Genomic DNA, 9,009 nt, shown 5'->3' with positions numbered 1-9,009 from the left:
AGTAGCCTCCAGGGCTGACTCGATGCCCCGCGCGTGGGACCTGCCTCACTGGGGCCCCTTGTTCCCCACAACTCTGCCCATACCCTCCAAAGAGGCGGGAAGCCCCATCCCCGGACACATCTGCCTGAGAGCTGAACTGCCTCTCCCCACCTGTCTGGAGAGGGCTGTCTCTCTCCAACTCTAACTGCTTCCCTCCTCCGGGCCTGGAAGGGGAGAGGTCCTTGGACAAGGGCTACCCTCCCAAAGTGGGTCCGGTCTAAGGACTCATGAAATGGTGACGTTTAATGAGAACCCCCCACCCCCGTATATACATCTGTAAAAAATTCAAATACAGCAAGTTACCACTGAGTCAGACTAGAGGGGACTGACAGGGCATTAAATACTGCGGGGCAGGAGCAGGAAAAGGGGAGGGTCGTACAAAACAGGGGCGGAGGCGGGGCACTGAAAAGTGTGGGTGCTGGGGGAAGGGGATGGCCGGGCCCCCCCCCCACCAGCGTCAGGAGCTTATAATCTGATGGTGGCAACAGAGACCCTGGAACAGACAGGAGGCTGGGACAGGAGGCGAGACTGTGGATGTGAGGGGCTCCCCTCAGGCCCCGCAAGGGCTCCTGGGAGTCGCTGGCGTTGGAGGGCCCAGCCCCAGGGCTCAGGACGGAGGTGTGGGTGCTCTTTGGTGGGTGGGTTAGCTGCATGGCCCCCTGCCCTGAGCAGGGAGGGGGGCCGGCGTGGTGTGGCGGGGCTGGGGGGCGGCAGGCCCAGGCCTGCCGGGGTCTCTACAAATTGTGTCTCAAGAGAATGCCGAAGGTCCTCCTGCCCGTGTGCAAAATAGAAACCGGGGTCTTCGGGCTCAGCTCCGGCCTCCTGCTCCTCTGCAGGTGCGCTGGCATGTCCTCACGGGATGCCGGGCTCTGGGGGGACAGGGCAGGAGGCTGTGAGGGAAGAGGGTGGGGTCGGGGTCCCCTCGGGCTCCCCTCCACCACCCAGCCTCACTCCACTTACCAGATCAGGAGATTGCCGGCAGTGGCGGCAGCGGCGGCAGCGGCAGCCAGGGCCAGAGTGACAAGGACACTGATGAAGAAGGGCGCTGAGGGTCCTCCGCCGCTGCCCAGCTCCCCGGGGTCACAGATCTTCGTGGTGGGTGGGGGTGCCAGGGAGCTGGTGGTGCTGGTCGTGGTCTCTGGGGAACATGGGGGAAACTCAGGGCTGGGCCGGGCCGGGGCTGGAGTCCCACCTCCATCTGGGGTCCACAGGCACACTGCTCCTGCTTCTTGTGTCAGACCAGGGCTGCCTCTCCTGTCAGACAGCCCCTGCCTCACCCATCAGGCAGGTCTTTGCTTCCCCAAGGCACACAGAGGACCCCTCTGTCCAGAGGCCCCTACCTGGAGTGTCCAGACAACAAGGACAAGGAACAGCAGGGGCTGGACAGACCGACGGGAGTGTGGCAGCCACACAGACTGTGGAGACCCCTGGAGCAGATGCTCCAAGTCCCAGGAGGAGCAGGAGGGAGCCCAGGGGGCGGGCTCACCGGGGGCCTGGGCCTCGGTCGTGAGGTGTCGTGGCTCCTCAGTCCAGGGTGTGGCGTGGGCGGCCACACTCCAGTCACTCCACGTCCCAATCTCATTGTCCTTGGCCGCCACCTGGATGATGTACTCCTTTCCAGCGTAGGCATCCGTGATGGTGTGCGCTGTGCCATCCGACAGCTCCACCTGCAGCCAAACCACGGGGTGGGGGGGTATAGGGACGGCGGACCCTGGGGGTCACGAGAGTGAGGCACCCCCAGAAGAAGTGAGAACACTTGTGGGGAGAGAGGAGTGAAAACACCCCTGGAGGGAATGAGGACTTCCCTGGGGGGAGGACACTGAGAATATCCCTGGGAGAGTGAAGACTTCTCTGGGAGGAGACCCCCCCCCTCCCACCACCCCCCCGCAGGTAGCAAAGACAGTCCTGAGGGAGGAGATCTTTAAGGAGATGAGAAATGCCCCGAGGGGAGAGTAAGGAGGACTTTGCTCAGTGTCTTCACTCTGCTGTCACCCCAGCTCTCTCACTAGCCCCAGCCCAGTCCCGACCTCAGTTCCAGCTGGAGGCGACAAGAGGAATGGGGTGAGAGAGGCGTAATGTTGTGCTGCCCTCTCCCACTCCATCAAGGAGCTGTTTAAAGGGAAGGTTACAAACGCAGGCATGGAGCTAGGCTGCCCGAGTCCACATTTTAGCTCCATCCCCTACTAACTAGGTGACTAAGTTACCTAACTTCCACATGCCTTGCGGTCCTCATCTGTAAAATGGCATTAATGATCTCTCTCACAGGGTTGTCATGAGGACTCAGGCACATGGTGAACACCAAAGAGACTTCAGCCAGCTCTGTCGTTATCACGGGTTCCAGCTCAGAGCCTGGGCTCCCAGATGCCCGGCGCACCCACCAGCCTGGCCCCAGCTGGGTCTCCCCCTCAGGGTGGCCTCACTTATGGTCATCGCCCTGCCTGAGGTGGAAAAGGGGTGGGGGGGCAGCTCCTGGGGCGGCAGGACAGCAGGACAGCTGCTCCATTTCCTCCTGGAGGCGTGGCCACCCCACCCCCGCCCTGGCCGGCCCCATCCTGAGGGTCTCCCCCCACCCTCCAGGCTGGCCTGCCTGTCCGTCGCCCCTCCCAGGCCCAGGCTGGGCTCTGGTTCATCTCAGCGGCACCCGCCGCCTCATTAAGGCGCCTCGTAAACAGGGGCAGCCGGCAGGGGCGGAGGAGGGGGCCCGCTCTGGGCCACGTCTGGCTTCAGGGATTTTTGGGTCCCTGTTACACTCTTCCCCCAAGAAAACCAGGGTCTGGGCTACCTGACCTGACAGTCTGTGAGTCCATGTGCGTGTGTGTATGTGGATTCATGTGTGTGCAGCTGGGTCCAAGTGGGGCGGGAAAGCCTCCCAATTCCTCCAGGGTTTGTGAGCCTGAGATAGGAGGTACTGGCAAAGGCCAGAGTCGGTATGAGAGCCATTTCGGGCCCAGATCTGGGCTCAGTTAAGTCCTACTCCCAGCCCTGGAAGATCGGTGGGCCCCAGAGACCCTCCTCTCCTGGAGTTGGGGCCCAGTTCCACCTCTGGTCCCCCAGTCCCCTTTTGCTCTGTAAAGACCCCCTCTGGCTAAGTAGCCCTCGTTCATTCGGCTCCTTCTCCCTCTTCCCAGGATTTGACCCTCGGGCTTCCTCCTTTGATTCTGTCCCCCGGATCTCCACGTCTGTCTTCCCCCAAAGGGAGAGGGCCATGGGGAGCAGATCAAATTACCACCTCCTTGGTGGGCTTATGGTGGGCAACCAACCATACCTCTAGGAATGTGGCCGAGAAGTGCAGTGCCCTCCTGGAAGCCACATCTCCTAGGCCTGGGCCCTTCTTGTTAGGTTGTCACTGATCCCTTAATCCAGCCCCTTAAGAGAAAGGCTCCACAACTGTCAGGAATTCCCTAGGTGCTGGCATCCGCCTTACCTAGGAGTCCTCCATCTAGTCTCTAGCAGCAGACATCAAACATGCCCTCCCAGCCTTCCTGATGAGTTAGGCCCAGAGCAGAAGATGCAGGGAACCCATGCTGGGTCCCAGGACTCGCCTCCCCCTTGTCCATGCTGAGACAGCCCCTGCCAGACCTCATGGTGCCCATTCTTGTGTAATTCCTGACCTGTATCTCTCACATCCTCCTGAAAATCCAAGTGATGTTTTTCTCTGCTCTCCCCTCCACTCCCCCTCCCAATCATACACCTGGCTCTCTCCAAGCTTAAGGACTGGGGAGAGTCCATTCTGTTCAGAGCAAAACTCAAGTTCAAAAGAGCCATAAATCTAGCCAACCACAACACCAATGTGACATGGAGCAGGGATAACACGTGCCACAGGCCACTCACGTTCTTGCCACGGAGCCCACATATTTTGCTCTGCCCGCGTCAGCGCTGGGGTCAGCTCTGCCCACGGTGCAGGCCAGTGGGTGGCCTTGGCATGTTGGTCACACGCACGTAGGGAGCATGGTTCCTGCTGGGGGCCACGTGTGTGCGTGCATGTTCCCGCGTGTGTGTGGTAGGCAGTGTGCCAGGTCCACTGCAAGGCGTGTGCACTGCGACGCGCGGGGCTGCTGCCTGCAGCTAGTTAGCAGGAGAGGGGGGCTTGTGAAACTAGACCCTGGTTATTAGCAATGCATTAGTCGCGGGCAGCTGGCCAGGCGGGAGGGACTCCGGACTCTGTCAGGGAACATATGAGCGTGTAAGCAGCCTTTGTGGGAGCCAGGCCTGCGACCAGGACAGGCGCCCTGGAATCGAATTACGCGCTTTAAAGGCCAGCTGGGAGAGGCGCAGGAGGAGATGAGGCTGGAACCAGGTGGACACGGTGGGGGCACAGGTTGACCCTGGGTGCCAGCCTGGGTGGCCCCAGGGCGCACCTTCCCAGCCCCAGACCTAGCCCACAGACCTCACGGGCCACATAGCACCCACAGCCCTATGGGCCCAGGGCCCTCAAGGAGAGAGAAACTCAAGTCTGCCCCAAACCCCTGGCTGCTCCCCAGAGCTCACTCTCGTAACTTGATCAACATCCCAGACCACAGCCTGACCCCATACTGCCCCCCGTCCACTGCTTCGGTCCCGGTCCAGACCACCTTCTGACCCATAACTTTAAGCTGACCTCTAAGGTAGACTTGACATTGGAGCCATGACACTAATCACGGCCTGAGCTCACACCCTGGATTGAGCTTGACTCTGTTGCCTGATTCTGACCCCTTGAGACCATCTGTGAGTCCTTGAGGACAGGGACTATCTTGCCCCTTGGGTCCAGCACAGGCTCAGAGCCTGGCCCAGAGTGTAAGAGGGAGATGTCTGTTCAGGGCTGAAGCCAGAGGTAAGAAAAGGGAAACACTGCCTGCCATCTGCCTCCCAGCATTTCTCTCCACTACCATGCGGAGCCACAACGACAGATGCGTTCCTGTTGCCCTAATGGGGGTCACCAGGAACCCCTAAGGACCTTAGATCAGGACATCTCCCTCAGCTCCATCCATCCTTCCAGGCCCACCTGGTCCCTTCTTCCCCCCAGAAAGCCTCTCTGACTGCCCTCAGGCTTCACATTGGAACAGCTAGCAGCAGGGATACGGGGGCCTCCCATGCCGTGTGGCTCTGATTCTGGCTCTCGGGATCTGGGCAGGGCAGGGTCGGGCACTCACATGCTGCCACTGGTCCAGGATGAGGGGTCGATAGCGCAGAAAGAACTTGAGAGGAAAGGACTCGGGGTCAGGCCAGGTCGAGGGAGTCTGCCACGTCACCTCTAGCCGGCGAGGGTTGCTGGGCACTGGCCGGGCTACCACGTTTTCTGGAGGGTCAGGCTTCACTGTTGAGGAAACACAGCTTCAGTACCACACTGATCTCTTGGAACAACCCCATTTCGTCAACCCCAGCCACCATGTCAACCAATGCACATCAATCATCATCGCTCTTCTCTGCTGTCAATTTTGGCAACCACCGTTAACAACCATCTCATTACTTCCACCTTTCACATCCCTGTCATCACCAGTGACGGTCACTATAGTCACTGTCACCAGCTCATGATATCAACATCATAAATTTCATCCCATCATCAACCCCATCCTCATGATGACCAGCGTCCCCATTACTAAGCCTATGTCATGCCCTACCGTTACCCTCATCATCACCTGGATCACCCCAGCCTGTACCAGCTTCATATACTTCCCCAAGCCTGCCTTTTCACCTCAACTTTTCCAGTTCCAAACTGAGACACGGCCTCCCTTGGAAGAGTCTGGGTTTGAAGCTGCTCTGTGGGTCAAGGTTAAAAGACGGTCCACAGGTGTTGCAGATCTGGGTTGGAAGTGGGCTGAGGATCTGATGAGAGCATCTAAGGGCCCAGCTCACATAGCAAGAGGCTGGCTGGGGACCCAGCCATGCTGGGGGTGGGGCAGGCAGAGGCACAGGGTCTGGCCGGGGTGGGGCAGGGGCGGGCAGAGGGTCTGGCCGGGGTGGGGCAGGGGCGGGCAGAGGGTCTGGCCGGGATGGGGCAGGGGCGGGCAGAGGGTCTGGCCGGGGTGGGGCAGGGGCGGGCAGAGGGTCTGGCTGGGATGGGGTGGGGGGGAGGGCGGTATCTCTCCCAGTCCTGTCTCCTGTTCTGACACCTCATTCATCACAGGCCGTAAGGAAGCCATTAGCGTGGGGGGGGGGGGGGGCTGCAGCTGCACAAGGGTCTGGCCCAGCCTGCCCCCCTCCCCCTCGTGCATGCTCTGGGAGCCAGAGAGACGATGGGAAGAGCCGCTGGAGAGGTCTCTCGGCCCTGGCAGGTGAAGGACATCCACTCAGATGTTCACAGGTATATACATGCCACGCATATATGTACACATTATACGTTCCACATATACCTGGGCACACAATGTGGACACCCCCACCAATGCTCATATACACGTTGGCAAACACCCACTTACTCCCACTGGAGTATGCAGCAGGGACCCACCCCCTCCCTACGCACCAATGGTGAACTCATCGAAGGTGATAGCTGTGGCGTTGTGGCCCAGAGCGTTGCTGACACTTATCGAGACCTTGTACTTGACGGTGGAGAACAGGTGCATGTAGCGGATGTGGCAGCGGTTCTTGAGGGCCGGGTCCTTCTCACAGACCATAATCTTGGAGCCATGCCTGGGGAGGGATGAAGCCCAGGCACCGTTACCAACATCAAGGTCGGGTAGGGCAGAGGCTGGGGGAAGGTCAAGCCCAAGGCTGGGCTAGGGTCTGGACTGAGGGCATGGTGGGGGGCTGGGGGAGAGGTCAGAGGTCAGGGTTGAAACCAGGTCACAGGTGCGTCTACTCACAGCACAGTCACATTGAAGGTGTTGGGGATGTAGGTGGGAGTGGGCAGATGCCAGCTGCAGTAGAAGCCCTTGGGATAAGTGTTGGAGCGGCAGCTGAGTACGGGCTCCCGCGGCGGCACTGGGGGTGAGGACAGCACGGTCAGGGCATTCTTGGAGCCCCCAGTCCCCTGCGTTAGTGTGGGGACAGGTGGGCCCCAGAACCCCAGCTCTCCCCCTTCAACCCATCAGCGATGCCAGAGGTGGCGGGGGGAGGGTGCTGTCAGCGAGGGTCTGAGGCTTCCCAGGCCACAGAGAGCCAGATGTTTAATTAAAGGAAAACGGGCTGTATGGAGAGAGAGCCCCCCCACCTGCTCAATGGAGGCGGGAACTGTGGGGAGGCCTCAGCTCATCGATCACAGGATGGAGGTGATGTCTGGGGGAATCGGCCCCAACCCCAAATCTCCTGCCACACTGCGTCCATTTCCAGAGGAAGATTGTGCAACAGAGGCCAAGGGGGGGTCTTGACCGGGTCCTCTGGTTGGTGGGGTGATCAGGGTGCACTCCCTGGAGAAGAGACATCCCAGGCTTCCCCTCGGGAGAGAATGAGAAACACGAGGACAGGCCTGGTGGCTCCACATGAACGACAGCACTGGGCGGCTGTTCATATGCATATATGTCACATATGTGTCTCTGTGTGTGACATGAATGAGTGATGTGTGATGGTATGTGGGTACGTATGTAGGAATGTCTATGTGTATGGCTCTCAGAGCACATGACTATGTGTGACTGTGTGTGTGTGCAGAGAGGAAGCTGCTGTTCCCTTGGTGTGTACCTCACCCCAGCCCCAGCCCCCAGCTTCTCCATCACAGACCCCTAAGGAAGCCCTTTAGGAAACTTCCTTGGTGGTGCAGTGGTTAAGAATCCGCCTGCCAATGCAGGGGACACGGGTTTGAGCCCTGGTCCGGGAAGATCGCACATGCAGCAGAGCAACTAAGCCCGTGAGCCACAACTACTGAGCCTGCGCTCTAGAGCCCACGAGCCACAACTACTGAGCCCGTCTGCCACAAATACTGAAGCCCATGCCCCTAGAGCTGGTGCTCCGCAACAAGAGAAGCCACCGCAGTGAGAAGCCCACGCACTGCAAGGAGGAGTAGCCCCCGCTCGCCGCAACTAGAGGAAGCCCGAGCGCAGCAACGAAGACCCAACGCAGCCAAATATAAACAAATAAATAAATTTATTTAAAAAAGAAAAAAGAAGCCCTTTATATGGTCAGCAGCTGCCTTTACTCTGGGGAACGCGGAGGGCCAGAGAGGCATGGGGACCTACCTGTGGTCACACAGCAAGCCAGAGCTGGTACTAAACACCAGGATGGGGATACCCACCAACACGACCACACACACATACTTGGGAAGTCCTCTCTGCTGTCTAACCACTCTTTTTGCTGCCGTGAGCACTTAGCCCAGCTGTTCCACCCTCGGGCATTCGGTAAGGCATGAGGACAGCCGGCTCAGGTTCCTGGAAGGAGGCAGCTTCTGTGATCTGACCCAGGCAAGGCATGTCCGTCCACGGCTCCAGGGACACTGACACCTCCCGCCTGTGCCCCCCCACCCCGCCCCCTGCCTGACAGGTGGACAGGAAATGGGAGGGGGGCAGCTCAATAAGCCAGGGACGGTGAGGGGGAGTGCATGTCCACACTTGCTGAGTGGCCGTGGTGATACTTGGGGAGCCGTGGGCTTCCATCCACAGTGTGCACGGGATTGCGAGTGACTGTGTGTGACTGCATGTACGTGTCCAGTATATGTGAAGTACGTATGTATTGGGGCCGAACCCCCAGGGCCCGACCTGGCTTTGCAGCAGGGGAGATGAAGGGGTCAGAGAGGCATGAGGGGAGCTTGTATGTGGCAGGTGGCGCGGGCTATGCTGTGGGCAGAGGTGGCTCCAGCCCCTGGCCTGCAGGGGAGAGCTGGAGGCCAGCTGAGCCCGCACGGGGGGGCAGCCTGCTTTCTGCCCGCGGCTGCCTGCCTCCCCCAGGAAGCCTTCCTGGCCCCATGTCCATCTTGTGTCTCTTCCATGTTCATCCTGCGCGCCTCACGTACCCTGTGCCTATCTGCCCAGGGGCACAGAGGCGTGCGGGGGGGTGGGGGGTGGCCAAGGACACAGGAAGCGCCTCGTGGGGGCCTGTGGGCCAGGCCGGCGTTGGCAGCCACCCCGGGAG

The 9,009-nt window shown here is 60.0% G+C and overlaps 1 protein-coding gene across 5 annotated transcripts in view; it reads right to left on the bottom strand.

Annotated features, from left to right (window-relative positions):
- Window positions 1-257: 257 nt before the first annotated feature.
- CNTFR (ciliary neurotrophic factor receptor) overlaps window positions 258-9,009 on the bottom strand; it is a 39,419-nt gene continuing 30,667 nt past the window's right edge. For 4 of the 5 annotated variants that reach the window (XM_036856659.1, XM_036856656.1, XM_036856658.1 and 1 more), the window contains exons 5-10: window positions 6,816-6,933; window positions 6,476-6,642; window positions 5,169-5,332; window positions 1,526-1,706; window positions 1,000-1,177; window positions 258-908 (exon numbers count right to left, since the gene is read on the bottom strand). In XM_036856659.1, coding sequence (XP_036712554.1) covers window position 908; window positions 1,000-1,177; window positions 1,526-1,706; window positions 5,169-5,332; window positions 6,476-6,642; window positions 6,816-6,933 — 809 coding nt within the window. In that variant the 3' untranslated portion in view covers window positions 258-907. Of the gene's footprint in view, window positions 909-999; window positions 1,178-1,525; window positions 1,707-5,168; window positions 5,333-6,475; window positions 6,643-6,815; window positions 6,934-9,009 lie in introns of those variants that run through there. The other variant, XM_036856660.1, reaches the window with a different exon arrangement.

The sequence above is a fragment of the Balaenoptera musculus genome, chromosome 6, assembly GCF_009873245.2.
Source record: "Balaenoptera musculus isolate JJ_BM4_2016_0621 chromosome 6, mBalMus1.pri.v3, whole genome shotgun sequence".
NCBI lineage: Eukaryota > Metazoa > Chordata > Mammalia > Artiodactyla > Balaenopteridae > Balaenoptera > Balaenoptera musculus.
The sequence above is the reverse complement of the archived record's forward strand: the minus strand, read 5'-3'. Positions and strand labels throughout refer to the sequence as shown.